This window comes from Struthio camelus, chromosome W (assembly GCF_040807025.1).
Source record: "Struthio camelus isolate bStrCam1 chromosome W, bStrCam1.hap1, whole genome shotgun sequence".
Taxonomy (NCBI): Eukaryota; Metazoa; Chordata; class Aves; order Struthioniformes; family Struthionidae; genus Struthio; species Struthio camelus.
In genome coordinates this window covers 17127294-17146532 of record NC_090981.1, presented here as the reverse complement: position 1 = coordinate 17146532, position 19239 = coordinate 17127294, and the positions used below count along the sequence as shown (strand labels likewise).

General features: G+C 39.4%; 1 protein-coding gene across 5 annotated transcripts in view; it reads right to left on the bottom strand.

Annotated features, from left to right (window-relative positions):
• The window catches only part of LOC104150281 (tyrosine-protein kinase SYK), a 55000-nt gene that overhangs the window by 27642 nt on the left and 8119 nt on the right, over positions 1 to 19239 (bottom strand). For all 5 annotated transcript variants that reach the window (XM_068925157.1, XM_068925156.1, XM_068925160.1 and 2 more), the window contains 2 exons: positions 4703 to 5154; positions 3006 to 3166 (listed from right to left, as the gene is read on the bottom strand). In XM_068925157.1, the coding sequence (XP_068781258.1) occupies positions 3006 to 3166; positions 4703 to 5116 (575 nt within the window). In that variant the 5' untranslated portion in view covers positions 5117 to 5154. The remainder of the gene's footprint in view (positions 1 to 3005; positions 3167 to 4702; positions 5155 to 19239) is intronic.

Below are 19239 nucleotides of genomic sequence, written 5' to 3'. Positions count from 1 at the left end.
ATTAGAAGTTTGTTTGTTATTTGCTATGAGCCTCTAGGTCTACTGTCCTGGGAGCAAGAACAGCTCCAGAAGGAAAATAACAGATTGCTGGTACAGATGAGCAACAGATTACTCCTCTTGCTGCTCTGGCTGCTGGGTCATGGGTCGGACAAAGGTGCTGCCCCTGTTTCTTGTCAAGGGGCATGAGAGTGAAAAGCAGTCAAGCAGTTACCGAGCTCTAAAACCTCTGCCACGTAGGCAACCTGTGCAAGGACAGTTCATATGTCTTAAAGCACCTACCAATGCAAAAGTGAACAGTGCTGTCCTTAATAAGAGAGAACCAAGCTGAACGTACTAACAGTTATAGTTTGATACTACCCAAGCTCTGATGGCACTTCTCATGGTTTAAATAGAGCCTTAAAGCATTTTCCCCTCTAAGGGTTTACCTACCAGATCTGAAAGAAGCCTTCTGAAGTCCAACAGAACTACCTACGACATACTTCCACTGACATGGCCAGTTTCACAGGGGAAGGTCTGACCACCTCCTCTACAGCTCACCCACAGTATTGTTGCATACAGCTCCAGAACTGCCTCCTGGGTCATCTCTCAGGGGAACAGGAAAATGCTGAGAAAGTACTTCTATATAAAACTGCAGCAGTGCTCAGAGAACATTAAGAGACTGGGATCTAGAAAGGGGACTGCAAATATCAAGTCTGCTAAAAAACTACCATCATCTACTTCAAACCGCACCCCTGTTTTGAGGAAATGTTAGCTAAGCAATCCAGTTTTTTGAAGACAAATAGCTTCCTTTTTTTCCCTCCAAGTTTTTACATAGCATTTAAAATGAGTCATGTATATTTGATTCCTCTGCCTTACTCACAAGCCTTTCTTACTGTAACCTACTTCTCTGCTCTCCACAGGGAAAAGAATTATCATATGTAGTGGGCCAAACAGATCCTTGGACTATTTCTGCTAAAGCAGTTGAAGGTGGTTTTGGTCAAAATGAAGTACTTACAAGAGTACTAACATTTGACCACTCACTGGATCAGCTGTTTACAAATAGTATCTAAACCCTGGTCTGATCTTGTAGAATCACAGAAATTCCATTTTATGGGCTATTGTGTTATTTTTGATACTTCTTTTAATCTACACTGGAATAAAAAATAAATAAATGAAGGTTTTCAAATTTCCCTTATAAAGGAGTTAGGACTTTCAGAAACATAATTACAATCTTGGCAAAAAAATCATCTTGCCCAATTTATCATGTCACATTACAAAGGTCCAGTGATAAAAATCGAAATAACAAATCTGAAGAGAAGCACTTCGACCACACTGAAACCAACATGTGCAAGAGGTAAACTGCAGAAGCTGCAAGTTTTATTAAATGATCACCATGATGACTAAGCTGGCAGAACATAGACTTGGTAAGATGTTAATACAGAAGGTAGTATTTTTTTTTTAGAAGAGGCAAGTCATGAAAAAGTAGAGTTGTTGCTTTGTTTCAAGAATATATATACACCTACCCCTACGTATAAAAAGTCAAAGAGGAGACTAGCAAAGTCACAGGGAATAAAAAGGAGAGGAAATGAAGGAGGGTATTGTTGTACTGGTTTTCTACTACAGTGACTACTTTCATCAGATCAATGAAACTTCTGTGCTACTGTAAGAAGCATCCAAAAGACAGGGATTTCTGATAAGGGGAAACACTCGTTGCACAAACTTTCGTGACTTCGGTTACAAATTGCAGAGAAAATAACTGGATAAATGACCTTCTGGATGTGATTCGCAGAAAGAGGGAGCACAGGCTAAAAATGTGATGAGACTTGGATGAGAACGAGCATGAAGTAGAAAGAGTTCAAGGACTGAAGGAAAGGAAGAGATGTCAAGAAATGAGACTGCCGTACACTCAAAGTATCAGTGGGCAAGACGTGACAGGATTTAATTCTACTAGAAAAAAGATTTAGAGGAGTTATCAGTTCCTAAAATAAATTATTAAGATTGAAAATGAAAACTGTCCCACATACAGGGAAACGTTTGAAGGCTGCATCTACATCAACAGTTAGTGTGGTACAACAGCAGCATTTCAGTGAAGTGAAACAGTTGGTACCGAAGAAGTATATCCACACTGTATTTACTTCTGAGGTTTTACTTTGGACTAGCTATGGAAAAGTCAAAGATAGTTAAGCACTGGAAGAGATTATGTAGGTAGTATGAAACTTCTGTCAGGAATTACGCAGCTCTACTAGATCCTTCATTGGCCATCACCTTTAAGCTTTATTTTTGATGATTATGTACATACTTCCTCTTTTTTTTTTGGTCAAAAATGGCAAAATGTAAAACCTTGATTTATTCAAATTAGGTTTTTCTTAAAGAAAAGGCATTTTGTTAGAAGATATTGTCTAGCTCCAGTCCTCACAAGATGACAGTGATGACTGTGATGGCTAGCAGTCACCATCCAAAATGACACGTTTGTGTTCAGAAATTCCAGTAACAAGGTTGTGTAAACGTATAAAGAGACAGACACAAAATAAAATCATCAAGGTAAAAGAGATTCCTTATACTGCTTAACTGCAAAACAAAGCAATGGCACTGCCCTTGGGAAAGCTGACAGTTACGGACACCAAAAGTTGCTAATATAGGCAGTTAGTATTTTTCTTGCTTTGATGGGACATTGACTATTGTTTTTCATTTCTACAATAAAGTTCAATGATTTTTTTCCTGACACTGGGCTTCTCTGATGCTACATTTAGAATTAAAGCTAGTATTTGCTGAAAAAAACAGTGACCCACGCTTTTTCTATAGTTTCCCATCTTGGTAGTTAAGAAAAACTGATCTTGGAGACATTTGCTTAGTACAGGAATGGTTAACATATATGTGATGTAATCTAATGAATGTCATGCTGGATTGGGGTCTCTCACTGTGAAGGAAACATCTCTTTGGGCAGACTCTCACTTGAGATTCATTCACGGGAACGGCATAGAAACACTGTTGGCAAATAGCAAAACCACAGAAAAGAAAGTACTCACAAAAATTTTCCATTGTTTCTTAACCCTACAAGGATACGGTGTTCTGATTCTTCCCGAGAGATCTTCCCGTGGAACCAAGGCATCTTCTCATGGGCTGTAGTGGCAATCAGTTTCTCCAGTTGAGGTTTTTGACTAATGATAGCTTGTTCAAGGGCATGACCCTGGATTGAGAAAACCACAGAGGGACAGTGCAACTGTTTTCTCCAATAAAAATATTACAGGTAAACTCACAGTATTGGATTGCTTTGCGGGCATCCAAAATCTGCAAATAACTACTTGTTTCATGTGAAAAAAAGATCTGGTTGCTATAGAAATATTGAAACAGTAACTAACACAGGGTAATCTAAACATTGTAAAGCTGGTATTCTTCCTTTGTCTCTAGTATGAAGCAAAAGGAAAAATAACCAGTAAAGCAAGCCCTTAATCAATATTAATTGAAAATTATGTTACTTTTTTACGTTAATGAGACATAGCTAAATGCATGTTCAGTGTCACGCTGAAATGTTGTGACAAAACCTCCATATTACTTTTCCTATGGCAGATTATTGAAATAAATTCAACAAGCCCACGTCGGTTTGTATTGTTGCAGTATATCCTTGTTGAAGATGACAATGCCTATTTCCTAAAAGGAGACAGGGCGTTCCCAATTTTAAAGTTATGTTAATTATATATATAATATAACATTATGTTAATGTTTTAGGTATAGCCTAAACACTTCTAAACCCACCTATAACCCATCACTTCTAAATTTGGCCTAGCATTTCAGGGTAAATTCCCCTAGTTTCACTAGATTTCATCTTGAATTCACCAGCTTCTATCTCGACTGGCTTCAGACTCATCAGAAAAACCTGTAAACCTCAGCACTATTTGCAGTAAATACAGTTTGAGTTTCAGGTTTCTAGTTTGGACATTACTCCAAAAATTTTGCACAGCTGGGATCATAAGGGGTCATACTTGCTAATGCCAAAAGAGATGAGAAAGCTGGCCTAACTCTGAGAGTTGATAACGGTAACTTGGGACATCCCAAGGCACTTTGAAACAATATCCCTTTAGCAGCCTCTAGGCTCCTAGGATTTCTATGTTATGAATGACTTCTTTGCAGTCACTCGAGTAAATAAATCCAGCCCATCTTCCTCAGCACTGAACAGTCCTGCTTGACACATGCAGTACCAAAAAAAAGAGTAGGTAGTGCCTTGCAGCTAAGAAACAAAGCTGTACCCTGGACGTAATCTAAGCAAGCATCACGAAAACAATACTGGTTAAGAGGGGAGGATGTAAAACAAGCGTACATGTGGCTGTGCTTGCCTGCACTCACACACGATCCTCACAATTTCAGAATCAAAAGCAAACAAACAAACAGTTTCTCTACCTCATTCATTAGTTTTATAATTTTTTCGCTTATGCGGCAATCCGAGTGGCATAGGTTAGCACAGCGAGAGGTAAGGCTATGCTAGCCTACGGCATTTTAAGAAGTGATAAACCTTGCCAAATTTCAGGAAAGAACACACTTATGGCCAAGTTATTGCAATGTACTGGGGGGCGGGAAACACTGCTCATAAAACACAAGCAATTATCACTGCATTGCAACAAATCTGAACTACTATACGGCAGCAACAACAGCTGGAAACAAACACTGCCATCTCTCCTTTTTCTCCTAATTCAAAGACCACTTTATGGCAAAACCAGGCTGGATTTACCTGCAAATTCCAAGTTTGTTTTACGTACTCTCGGATGAGGTTCTCTTTTAAATCTTCAAACGGTCCTGTTTTGGGCTCCACGCCTGGTGGCCGGTTGAAAGGTTTTCTCAGTAGGCAAATAAGGCCATCGGCTTCCTCCGAGTGATAGTTAACGAGTTCAGCAGGACTTGCATGAGATTTCCCTCCTGCAATAGCGTACGAGCCGCTCAGCTCCCTCTCAATCGTATAATGATGAACTTTCCTTCCATGGGCCAAGGATAAGGCAAAGCCACCTAAGAAATTCCGGCTTTGGCGGAGCAAGTATAGTCCATCGCTCACTCCTCCTTGCATCAGATACTCTTCAGCTTCTTCACGTGTAATATTGCCAAAGAAGTATGGCAGATGGTTAGCGGGGTTAGCTGTGCCGGAAGCCATGCTTTTTTCTTTCCAATTAGCAATCTAAGGTTTTATATCTGAAAGGAAAGAAAGCAACATGAGCATCAGGCGAAAGAAAAAAGAGGAGGGGGTATAAACCAGTAACATGGCAGTTCATACATGGTGTGTTGGTAACGTATTTCTGAAAAGCTTTTTGGAAAGAGTTTGCACTTGTTAGAACATGTCTTTCCAAATCCCAATGGAAAGTTTCCCTCTGTCATATAGTAATGTAACAGTTTCCTATAACACTGTAAGAGTTTCCTGTAACTCCTTCCCTCTCCTCTGGTCTTTGTCCAGCCATACGGACTCCTGACATTTTACTTGACTGAATACCTCTATTTATCCTGCTGTTCAGGCCTTGAGGTGTTTCCCAGTAAAAAGAGTTAACTAGGCAGGAAAGATTCAGTCAGAACAGTTCTTCATTCCAGTTTTGTGCCATCATAACTCCCTTTATAACTGGCTTATGCTAGTGTAAAAATGTTTTGAGTATGGATGAAAGTCCTATAGTCAAATAGGTAACATTCCTCTCCCATAGATTTTTCCCTGAACACCACCTTTCACATTTTAATGGTGAAAAAAAAAAACAAATTAATGTGATAGTGCCATTTTGAACAGCTTTCATTTCAAACAGCTTACTTCTATTGAAATAATATGAAGACATGCTACCGACAAAAACATAGACGAGAACAAAGTTCAGCATCTCTGAAGAATAATAATGAAGACAATATATGTGGCTTCAATTCTTTCATTCTTAATTTAACAGTAAAAATAACCTCTTAAATTTATATACTCTATTTCAAAAAGGACGCACAAGGATTCTGTAGGACTTCAGCTATACCAATGCTGTTCCTCTTATGTCCCCTCTCCCGAGCTATCCCAGCATCTACCTACACTGTGAGCAGAAAAACTAATTTTCATTAAGCCTGCCGGCAGGTTTACACTGCCTGGACAGCTAGATGTTGCGCTGGAATTACCTTTGTCTCTTTCAAGTCACTGGAGCGGAGACACCAGAATGCAAAAGCTAGATTTGGTTTTCTTATTAGTGACACTTAAATGACTATCTAATAGCTATAGGGAAGAATACCTTAGCTACCTGCTGAGAACATTTAAGTGCATAGGCAGTGAATATATTAGACACGCATAAGACCTGTATTCATGCAAGAATATTTGCAGGCTTTTTTTCATCAGAGGAAGTGGTCCACAACTGCAATTACTTATGTCATCTCGAGTCTACCAGTTGAGTCATAAATTGTTTCAGCAATCTTATGAGTTTTTCGTATATTTTTCCTTCCAAATGCTTCCTAAATCCAATCACAGGTTAATCAAAAGTGGTCACAGATTGTTACATCCATGGTTTCCGGGGCATGAGAAGGAAGGAACTCCATGTAGGAACATTTCAACATCTTTCAGTCTAGGAAGAATCACTTTTGAAGGGGAAAAAAAAAAACCCACTAAGTATTAATGCTTGTGCATCCACAAACTCATCATCTGAAAATGACTTTCAGAGAAGACATGGAGAGCTGAATACAACTAGCAGAACATTCTTATGTTTGTATGTAGTCGTGCTTACTAAAGTAAAATTTTCTTTAGGAAATAACTCACAAGTTCACTGCGTGAATTTTGATTTACTTGTCTTTTAAGTCCAGCTGTGATAATCTAATTTTGTAATACTCTCAAGTGTGCACAGTATCAAGACGGCCTCTGTTATCTGTAAGTGGATTATCCGGACACAGGTTAACTAGGCAACTCTACTAGCATAACAAAGGAAAAATATTGTTATTTCTTTGTAGTTACAAGATCACTGAAAATCCTACACACTTTTTTCCAATGTATATATACTAAATACAAAATCCATGGAGATTAGTCTACTAAATACTGTATTATCTGCATTTTTTTAAATTTTATCCAGGCTACTACAGCTCCCTTTTCCCACCTTCCACTACCTTGAGTGAAAGCAGACGATAGGATCAGAAGCTCAATTCCCGTTGCTCTTGCTGTGCAGGATCTCCAGCAGCAGAACCAATGTGCCCTTCACAGTCAAAAGGAAGGGCAGGATTTTAGGGAAGCCATGCAGCTGTCTGTGGTATTAGCACGAGGAGGTATGTGAACTGGGTTAAAGAACCTCTCAGCTTGCAGGTGGCTGAAGGGCAAGACTGCTCACTGAGTCATATGAGCATGGGTGGGGAGGCCTTTATGGCAGAGCAAGTGAAAAGGGAAGGCTGCAAAACTGCAACTGAGGAACAGGCTTCCTAACGAAGGGTTAACCAGGGTGCTTCAGGTGGATCCCTTCCCTGTCAGTGCTCTGCAGTGGGCAGAGCTGCGGCATCCCTGCTCCTCCAGACACGGCCATGGGCAAATCCCTACTGACCAGCCGTGTCTTGCGCTTGGGGTCCGGAAGCAGGACGAAAATATCTGTGCTGCTCTGTGAAGACGTGAGGTGCAGGCACAGTGGCAGGGAGGATACAACAAGTCAAATGCACAGGACTCACACCATATGGAAAACTAGGAAAACCCTGACCATGTCCTGTCACCTGTTGTGTGAATCTTCTGGTCTTCTCACGCCTTCCCAAAGAAGGAACAAATTGGAGCTGTGGAGCTACTGCAGCTCTACAAAGCAGAGGTGCGTACACCATCTTATTTATTACTCTTTTGGTCTGCGACCAAAAGTCAGCGGTTTAAGATTATCACTTACTTACTGTGCTTAAGTGAATATTTCTGTCATTTTTGTTGACAAAAATTTCCTTCTCTTTTCCCTTTTAAATCTCTTGGTTCTTCTGCACATTCATGTTCTTAATCCAAATGATCTATTCACGTACCTTCTGATTATTAGTTACAAAAGAAAGCTATCACTGAAGAGACAGCAGAAGGCAGTCACCAGTAATTCACCATCAAAGATTCGTTCTGCACAAAACACCATTTGCAAGGGTAATTTTGCCTGCACCAGATGAAGACAAAGAAGGCTTTCCTTGAATTGAATGCATTCTCGGCGTAGCTAATATAGGACTAAGGACTCCATAAAGAAAATATGAGATTTTTTCCTTTGTAACACCAGGTTGAAACGAAATTCACTATGTAACTGTTGTATAAAATTGTTTTTCTCGTTAAAATCTCTATATACATAGAAACATTCAGAAACATTCCACCGAAAACGGTCTGCTGGATTATTACTACTCTGAAAGTCATTATAAATACAGAGACCTGGTTCGCCCACTATCCTCTTTCCTTATATGCACTTCACTCCTGCCTGCTTGTGGCTCTCCGATACCTCTGTCGCGTTGGCTTTCCTCCATGGTATACCACAGACACCACTGCTTAGGAGATGAATGCACATCATCCCTTCTCAGCTGAGTGCTCCTTGAAGGTAGGGTGCAAGTCATCAGTCTCATTGCCAGGGGGAGTGGAAGGGAATAGGTTTGCTGCTAGGTTTTCAAAAAGCTTGTAGAAACCAGTAGCAAAATCCAGCACAATTAAAACAAAAGACGACAAATTTTGAGGGGCTTTTATCCCACACAAATCTTTATGGCCTGCAACAGCAGACGCAGCTGCGACAAAGAGGACAACAGCTGTCAAATGTTAATGTCATCAGCACCTTGGTGGGCCTGGACACAGAAATGTGTTACAGCACAATCCATTTTGGCCCTCCACCACACCTGTACAGCTAAATGCGCGTAATTGGAAAAAAAAAGCCAAAATAATCCCATAATAGTTCGCACACCAAGAATAGTACAGCACTGTGTGGTAGCTGTTCAAAACAGCTCAGTAATACTGTAGTGAACTGAGGTCAAATAGAAAAATGCCACCACACTCTCTACCTGTGGGAATTTATTTTCATGGAAGTACACACATCCTTTGCCAGGTACCTAGGGCTTTTAGACTCATATAACCTCTACAAAAAGAAAAATGCAAGGAACTTTTTGTCTAAAAGGATAAAGTAAAAATCTTTAAAATTAAGAACGAATAAAATAAAAAGAGAGATAACCTCGTGCTGTCTGGCCACTAAATATTCTGACACAATGGCTACTGAAATTAAAACCCACTTTGACTTTGCCATGTTTCAAGCTGCTCCTGAGAGTATTGCTTAGACTCAGATTTGCCATACTCCCTTCAGGATTAATCAGCCAGACACAAGTTCTCTTTGGCAGTCTGCTTTTTCTGTGATCTGTAATGCCAAGTTTTTCCACTGCTGATAATTCAGCAGGTTTATGAACAGTAAAATAAATGTTCAAAACACTCCTGTATTTATCCATTAAAAGTCACAGTGTACACAGACAAACAGTAAGTATGCCCAGCAGTAGGACCAAGAGCCTCTGAGTAAAACTCCTCTTCTGTTGCTAAAAGATGTTCTAAACGTCTCTCCAAAGGGGCAGCGTGCTTTGTCATACCCAGTTAAATTGAACTATTCATTTCGGATACAGAAAGCAATGAAGCTGCTATGGCAGGACATTCATTGTGGGTTTAAAAGTTCACCTGGAAAGCTGGACAAATGCCCTGGAAACTAGTCAGTGCCCAGCTACATGCTGCTGTTCTGGCAGTGCTGTCATTACCAAACCAACAGATCTGAAGATAGTTTGTGTTTTCACACAAGCTGCAGCTGTGCCTTTGGCATGACTGTTGGATACATGCTGGTAAGGTTGAGGCTCAAATCCCCTGGCTGAGAACAGAGATGCTCTGCGTTTGGGAGGCTCCTCTGCTGAAGGACTGGGGGACTGGAACTGGCCCTTGTTGCTTCTTGCTGCAGCTTGAATTGTAGTGACCCTCAACTGACTGACCTGCTAACATGTAATGGTGTTGGCCTGGACCATCTTCCTGTCTGCTGGCTGCAGTTCTTCATATCATTCTCGGTTTAAAGCCCATTATGACCTATTTTAAGCTAGAAAGAAATAATCTGTACCCTGAACAGTCAGGTTTAAGTCTGCAAGTGAAAGGGTATTGGTTTTGACAAATTCAGTCTCTATACATTCCTTTCTAGTATATGAGTTATGGAATGTATATTACTGTGGGAAGATACCTCTAGTTTTAACCGCTAGCTTTGTTAAAGCAATTAAAGAGTTTGTGGATTTGAGTCAGCGCTTCACTCTGACTAAGGACAGGCAATCGGAAACTCCACTGTTGTACACAGGTGTAGTACCACTGAAGTAAAATGCCCAAATCCAATCTGCTGAAGATCTTTCCTTTAAGGGTTCTTATCTTATTATTCAGTGATCTAGTTTTCTTTTATTTCTTTTCAAACTAGTATTTAAACATGGCAAAGAAATAGAAATAAAAGATTAAAATAAGAGGCTCTAATAAAAATCTCCCAAAGATATCACAGAAACCATTGAGATGAATTCTGTATGGCTATTCAAAGACATAGACTGGGTTCTGTCCTCCTTTTTATATCCAGTTTGACATAAAATCAAACCTCCCGATCTTGAAAAAGTATCAGCACTGGTGCCAAAGGGACAAAGCACAATGAGTGACTCAGCACCATGTCAGCATAGGAGTGGAGGTATTGGGCAAGTAGTTCAATCATTCTACTCTGTTGATCAGTCACACTGTTCTGTCTGATCCATTTTTTAGAAGCAGACACTGTCTAGAAGTTTGCAAAAAAAGGAAAAATTGGTTTTACTCTCAGTCCTCTTCTTCCTTTTCATCTTTAACTCAAATTAGTGAACATCATGCAAAACTTTCACTGAAACAGCAAACTGCTCTGTGAACACGGCCTGGTTTCCTTTGAATTAGCGCACTACAGCCTTCAAGCAATAACTCAAGCTCTTCCCATTAGGCTCCCTCTTGCTCCTTCTTCCAAAATTCTCTGGATAGCTGGGAAACATACTGCAGCTATGAATGTGCTGTTTGCAGGCTTTAAAAAAAAAAAAAAGTATGTGTTGAAAATGTTGAGTTCATGTTGTCCTGCAATGGAGGCACTGTGTTGGCTCATTCTCTCCACACATCCATTTATTCCTATAAATGATTTATCGGACTATCCTTGGGATCCTCTCCACTGAAAAATTTGGTTAAAGTTAAAAAGCTACCCAGGATAGACTGAAAGACTAGCGACTGCATAAGCCCGGTTCTTTAGAAAACCAGACAAAAAATATTGGAAATATAAGTGATTATTTCACATCAAACTCGGAACTTTCTTGAAAATACAAGAAATATCAGGAGTTCTGGACCCCAGCTTGACAGAGTTACAGATGGGCAGAAGAAAACATTTTGAAGAAAGGGTAGATATGGTGGAGACTTGTTTGGTAATAGGTAAGCATCTGTGATAGGTCTGTATTCAAACATCTTGGATTTCTTATTTACATTGTGACCTCACCACACTCTCCACAAACTTCAGCTGGTGAAGAGACTTCATTTAAACACAGACAAGGACTTTACCTCAGCAACTGATATATTTGCAGGACCAAGCTGCCTATGATATCCCAGGGTTGCCCAGAATATTTGCTTGAGAAGTCTTCATTCTGTGATAAACTTCAACCACTACAAAACATTAAAACACATCTCTTCTGCAACACAGGCTATCGTGTATGCATTACACCCATCATTTGCTATATTCCTACCATAGTTAACTTCAAAGCTCAATTAAAAATTTTTTTTTTAATCTTTAAGGTGCTGGATGCTCTAACGTAAGGACTGTGGGTAATGATGCTTCCTTGGCACAACAGGTCTTTGTAAGAGAAGATTCAGTTTTGCCCGAGTAGAAGGTTTGTCCAACAGATTGAACAAAGTAACAGAAAGAACCTCTGTTGCAAGTGCAAAACTTGTTTCTTTGACTTTGCTTTTGTTGTTATATATGCCAACCTCCCCCCATAAGACATCAACAAACGAATTTAAGCACAGCCACCCCAGCTCCTAGAAGCCTATCAACATGTTCTGTATGCTTCTCGCTCAGAGCAAAATAGGAGAGAGCGAGTAACACGTCGTATGCTTAGTTGTGTTGACTACTGCCCTAAAGAAAGGTATTCACATCTCATCATAAAAAGCTCACTATAAGATCCCTCTCTTGATTCTCGCCTTCACCTGGTCATTTTAGCAACATTTCTGATGGTATCACAGAAAATAGGAGCTCTCTTTTAGGCAGGCTGGACACCTGCTTCCAAGAGCTAGACTACTGGCAAATGTCCTATTGTCTTAGCATTATCTAGGAAGAGGTTTTTATTTTATGGTGGACTCCAGATACAGCGTGCACTACAAAACTGCTGTTTCACTGGCATTTGCTGAAGATCCATTTGGAGTTTGAGTTCATACAGACCAGAAAGTCCCTGAACACGAGAGTTCCTACTCAGGGAACTTAATCCTGCCACTCCTTACAAAACCTAAAGCTTACTCCTATAGTCTTGCATGGAAAACAAGCGCTTATGTATAACATTAAATACATAACCGGTATAAGTAAAACTCCAAGTTCTTTCCTGAGGTTTACAGCTTCTAACAAAGAGGCAAGGCTACAAAACATCGGTGACCTATTTAGTGAAAATGTCATTTTCTACGTTATTCCATATTTAAAATTACCATATGCTGCTCCTGTAAAAAGATCAATAAAAAGTTTATAATGAAACTATGAAAAATATCAAGGCAGTATGTTGGGGGATATACTAGAAACACTGGCCTACTGTAGCTGGGTGAGGACTGGATGCTTTCAGTTGCTGACACTTCTCACTCTGCTATTCTAACTCAGAGTTTTACCTGCAATACGACAAATTCAGGAGTCTGAATTTATGAAAACTTGCTTCTAACAAAATCCTCCATTTTCACATGTAAGTCAGAATAACTCTCATATCTGATTAATTTCTTGTAATCCTATGATTTTTTTAGGCAAGATGCCATTCATTGGTAGCTGAAGATCAGGAAAAAACAGTAACTTTTCTTCACTTTTTTAGCAAACGTATTTCTATACCTAATGTCTTCCTGTGATAAGTACACTTTAAAATGTTGTTCCTTTTCACCAGTTCATACTCTCTAGAAAAGAGAAAAAAATTCTCTGATCTACCCTCTGAACGGCAGTGGCAGAGACCTGTAGTTGAACTTTGGAGATGAGGGACTACTTCTTAGTTCTTCAGAACATAAGATGGAGAAGTTCAATGTTCAAACAAACATAAATATCCTCTTAAAGCTTTTAAAATATGGGGAAGTTTTATCAATTATTACTGAAATAGCAGCATGATTCCTTTGAGCTCCTAAATATCACAAGCCACTTACTCATAACTGCTTCAGATAACAAAGACTTGATATACGTTTGCAAAACAGGCTAGCATTGATAAAGTTCAGATAAGGTTTCTTTAGCTTGCCTAATATACAAGGAATGTTATAGGTCTGTGGCAACATGTGGAAATGTTTGGACTTATGTAGTGCTGCACAGACATGCAAGGAGCCAAATATACAGACAAACATCAAATAATATTTTAAAATTTCTTATTTACTTTGGAAAAAATTGTGGGTTTGAGATGGCTGCTCCTTTGGAACGGACCTTCACATCTTCCCTTCCTTTCTGGAGTTCAAATATCCTCATAGGACCACTAATACAGTAAAAGAGAATGCATCTGGATTCACATTTTTTCCTCCTCCCCCAAATTCTTACAGGGGCCAAATAACGCTGAGCTTGCCAAGTTAGCACAGTTACAAACATGAGGCTGTGAAATGGAGATTCAGTCCCCAAAGGGCTAACCATAAGACTTTACTCCTGAGAGGGCTGAAGGAAGTGTGGTTGGTTACCCGAGGGAAGCACTTGCATATAAGAGAAAGAGAGGGTCTAAAGTGCAACTTTCCTCATAGCCATGACATTTAACTTTTAAGGAAGCTACAAGTGCAAGCAAATATCGTGGTTATCTTGCATGAAAAAAAAAAGCAATATGCAAACACATAGGAAAATGAGATACCCACTTCCTCCCAGGTAGCTTCCGCACCAGTGATGTGATCAGTGTTGCAGACAGCGCGTACTCCTAACATAAATCAAGAGTTTAGCATCTTAGGCATCTCATGCATTTAGGGAAACAGAATATTTACACGAAATAGAAGAGCAAAACTCATTAGCAAGACACCTGAGCTGAAAAGCGTTGAAATGAACTTATGCTGTCCGCACTGTTACCCTTGGCTTGCTTCTCTTTCACCTTACCTATTTAGACAGCGTTAAAAACCATTGTTTTATACAAAGGTTTGCACAGCAGCAAGCACAGTGTTGTTGAGGCACTAAACTCTACTCTTATTAGACAATAATATGTAGAAATATGAACCTGGCTACAAAGACCAAACAACAATGTGGAAGGAGACTTGGAGACAGCTGGTTAGGTGTACTCATTCAACTGTAAGATGAGCAAAGGCACTAACCCAGGACCAAAGTTCAAAAGCTGTGTAGTGGTGAAACAGAGTTCTGAGTAAGCTCTTCATTTGAATGGGGTTAATTTTTCTCCTACCTTTGTTTTTTAAAGTAATATTCTGTGAGTAACACATGAAAGTACAGCGTGAGTCTCTTCTGCACGGGCAAGACAGAAGAAAGGCTCCAAAAGAGCTGCAAGAATGGTTATACTTTGGCACATTTAAAACTAGACAGCATAGACTAATGAAACTACGCTGACTGGAACACTGTTCTAGCACAGGGTGAACCAATAGATCTTTTAAGCATCTAATTGGCAACTTCTATAGTTCCCTGATTATACCTTGAAACAATATTTGAACAATGTGAACATGCAATTTTTTCGAAAATTTTAGTTTAACTAGTATTCTTGAAAACAAGATGAGTACATCTGTGAACAGCAGTACAACTTTTCATTTTAAATTCTTTCCTATGTTCTCTCCTTCTATAACACACATAAAAGCTGAAATGAATTAAGCATGCATAGAATGAGAAATATACATTTGATGGTTATTTCATCAAGTGCATTAAGTACTGTAGTACTTTCAGGGGTAAGTATAATCTTAATGGTACATTCCATACTGATGTAAATTCTGAGATCAGTACCAGAAAGGTACTACAAATCCATTGTTACTGCTTCAGATATTTACATTTTTATAGTATTTTAACAAATAAAATGGATTTAACAGATCATTCAATGCTCACTTCTTCATCTTCAGCTTTAAAATGACCTTCCAGTCTGTCTAGGAAGCTAAATGATGGTATTAATTTGATTCACCAGATTACTTAAACACCTGCTTTACCTTCCTGCATAAACATGAAGATTGTATTTCGATCCAGACCTTAGGAGAGGAATTTTTATGAGAAAATTAGGCAGATATCAAGGAAGAACGCAGTGAGTGTTTAACAGTAAGTAGCTAGGGAAGGAAGTGGAGCAGAAGCTGAAGTTCTAGCAAACTAGAATTTGATTAGGACACCAGGGTGAACGTTCTGATCTACTGCAAAAAATCTGAGATCTTCCTTAATTTAGCTGGTAACAATGACGAGTTTTACACCTTTTGTAGACAGTGGCATCTCCATATAATGTCCCGTTCACCATACTGAAGAAGATGGGTTTGGTATTGGCTCAAAGGGAAAAGTGAGGTCCATGGGATCATCATCACATTTCTTGCAGGATCCTGGTCTTCCTCAGGGAATAGCCCTGACTACACACTGAAGCCTAAGGCAGCATGCCTCAGTCTCCACCTGTTGCCTCTCTAACCACCTTACAACCTACAGCAACTTTTCCACCGCTCCTGCTCTGGCCTCTGTCTCCATGAAAAGAAAATTGCTTTCCTTAAATGATCAAAAGGAGGTCTCTGATCTCTGCAGCTTCTTCCTGAACATCACTGCATTATGCTGTTCCTTCAGACTCCAACACCACCACACTTCCCTCATCAAGGTCAACTATTCTTTCTCTGCACTTCAGACTCTAAAATATGCCTTCTTTCTGCTTCAAAGGCTTGCCTGTTGCTCCACACACTCCACACTGACAGATGCACAAAATGTATCTGTTATTATTTAAACACATTCCACTTTTACTGCTGCTTCAATTTTGGTCTCTTTCCTTAGTACTTTTACTAGAGGTCTCTGTTTTGGGTGCCTATTTTACTGTATAGCAGGTCAATTTCAGGAACATTCTCCTTCTTTCATGCACTTGAGATTTTTTGCAATGTTCTTAGGACAACTACTGTGTTCCTGCTAGGTTTTTTAAACAGAAATGTATTCTTCAGCAGAACTCTACTTAGGGAGCAAGGCAGGCATGTGGTAGCTTTGGATTCAGAAGACATTCTTGCAGGGGGGTTCTCAACTTGGACCTTACAACACTCGCAGTAATCTGTGGGACTGGCAATCTGTGGCAGGTTTTGTGTGTTCTCCTGCTTCTGAGAGTTGTGGCTAGCGGCTTTCTCAGCTTAACAGGAAAAATGTTTTTCCTAGTCATGCAGGTCCTCAGCTTTCTGACCACTCAAGAACACAAAACAGCCTGCTGTACAGGTGATACTGGGGCTTCATTTACCAGATTTCAAGGAAATGATATTTTTCTTCCCTCTTATATCATATAGACTCATTCATCCAAAGCCTTAAAAAAAAAAAAGAGCCCAAAACCCACAAACACACCTCAAAGTATCATCAGATTAAAAAAAAAGCAATTTAAAAAACATTGGTCTTTGGATTTGCTTTCCAGAGTCATTTTTACCTATGTGGAAAAAAGTTAGATAGATGTTTTTATCTACATTGAAGCATGTCAGAATGGCCCTCACTTATTTTAAATTGCAGCTAACACCCTGATATCATCTGATGACTACAGGCACTGTAGCTCTTGAAATATTTCCTCAGGAAATACTACTTGACTTGGCAACACTATTACTGCCCAGCTGTTAGGTAAATAGATGCTTAGAAAAAGTATCATAGTATTCTTCTGTTATTTAGGGGTTTCCTATATTCAGAGTGTGAATTCTAAAAAACTGAATTTATTTTGGTGTTTTTAAAACTTCTCTGGTGTCTTCCACGAGCTTTTGTACTGAGATCATGGAGAGGCAGAGCTCAGTAGAAATCGTTCTTCTTCAGTGCTGGGACTCCATCCTGTCTCTTTCATAGTATCTTCCTTTTGGGACTCCTCTAACTCCAGCAACCTTTTCACATGTCATAGTTTTCCTCTGAAAAATTATTTATGTTTTGAGCTTTTAAAAAGCTCAAAAAAAAAAAAAAGCTTAAAGAGCTGAAAAAGCTTAATAAAATACTGTCAGGCATTTATTAATTAGAGCTGCTTTTTTCCCTGGGGGTAGAAACCCTATCATTTTCACATATATTTAGCAAAAAACAAAACAAAGCAAAACAAAACAAAAACCGAAAAACCACCACAACAGAAAATCCTTGTTCCTTTTTTTTTTCTTTTGAAAATTAACGTCAACACTCCCTTCCCCACCCTGGCAACGCTCTGCTAACCATTCCTGAGCCTCCTGCCTAAGGAACTCTTATGCTGCCATGAATACAACCACTGCCTCTGGCAGAAAGATGCCTCCTGTCAAAGCAAACATTTCCACCTGAAAACAGACTACATGGTTTGCATGGAAACATGCTCCCTTTTGGGTAAAGTAGTTTACTGTAATTGGTACCCATTAAGCCACCATAAAAAGAGCAGAGCCAGTGGGGACTTACTAACATCCAAAGGAAAGCATTCAAGATACTCCTGGCAGACCCTTCTCTAGTCTTCTTGTCACAGCTTCCTTGCTGTGACAAGGTGTGAACAAACCCCTTTGGGCAAAGGCAGAGCTTCACCAACACCAGCTGTGGGCTCTGCAATGACTACAAAGAGTACAGGGAGAGCTGACTCTTCCCAATGCTGACAGAAAAGCCTGGGTTGGGGTGCACAGCAGCAAAAGTCCATTGAAGGAGCCAAAAGCTACCTCTGAATGCCTCAGAAACTATTGAGCTGAGTTACATGACATATAAAGTACCTCTCTGCTGTTGTTTCAAGTTAAGGAAAGTAAATAATAATTTGATGCACCAAAGCAGTAAGTCTCAGCTTCTTTTCACTTGCAGATTCCCCCAAATTCTCCAGTAAATGTGTGAAAACCAGACCTACTAAAGAAGAGTTTGATTCTTTTAAACTACTTTTTATGAACTCTTTTAAGAGAAATTCATCAATATCCAAGGATCACAGAGTGAATTCTGCTGTCCAAAACAAAGTTACCTGTACAGCAATGTAATCATTCTAATCACTGCTCATAAAATTTGAGAATACAGAAATTGCAGAGCTCAATCCTGTTTCTAACTCACCTGAGCTAAAAATTCTCTGACTTGCATAGGAATCAAGGGCAGAATGAATTTAGCTGTTAGTAGGGCAATGCTTTCATTTAGACTTTCTGTGAATACTTAAAGCAAATCCTCCATTGCTCCACATATTCATACACTTTTATTAAAATGTTGTATCTTTCCAAAGTTGGACGTTGTCCTTCAAGAGAAGAGTATTCAAGTAGAGCTTCAGAATTTATGTCTGTGATCCAGCAAGCACTTTCAGGCAGCTCACTGCTATATGAAAACACAACCAAGAGCTGTTCAAAAAACATCTGGAGTCTGATGCAGATATATGAGAGAGGAAGGGGCACTGCAAGATACCTTTGATCTTTGCTAAAAGATTACTCAGGAACTCACTAGCAAGCACATTCCCTTCTTCATCTAGTGTCCTTGTTGCCCAGCTTTGGAGCTGTGAAACAGGTAGACTCAAACCTTCATCACTACAGGGCAGCACAATTGGCTACTCAGAGAAAAAGAAGCGTTATGTAAGATTTTACTTTTGGGACTTGACTGTTTTATTGCCTGACAGTGCCCCTCCTGGCAGGCATAATATTGTCTTGTATCTTATGTGTTTACACCTGTTTGATTACTAGTCAGATTTTGTTTCTTTAAGTTGTTCTCAAAGTTCATATTTAACCATCATAGGGTGGAGACTATCTGCTCTCTTAAAAGTATGTCATGAAAGAGAAAGAATGAACTGAAATGGAAGCAAGGTCAGAACTGAAAAAGATGCAAGTGAAGAGAATTATTAGCACTTACAGGGTAAAAACTAAAACTCACAATGGAGATACGATACGTAGAAGCTATTACTGCAGTTCAGACAGAGCTGTGAAATGAACTTACAAAGTTGTTGAGAACACGTGAGAAATAAAATAAAAATACTGTCAGTATATTTGCAAGGAGAATCACCAAAAAATAACTGTATCTCTCTATCCAATGGCCTGGATATTTTCAG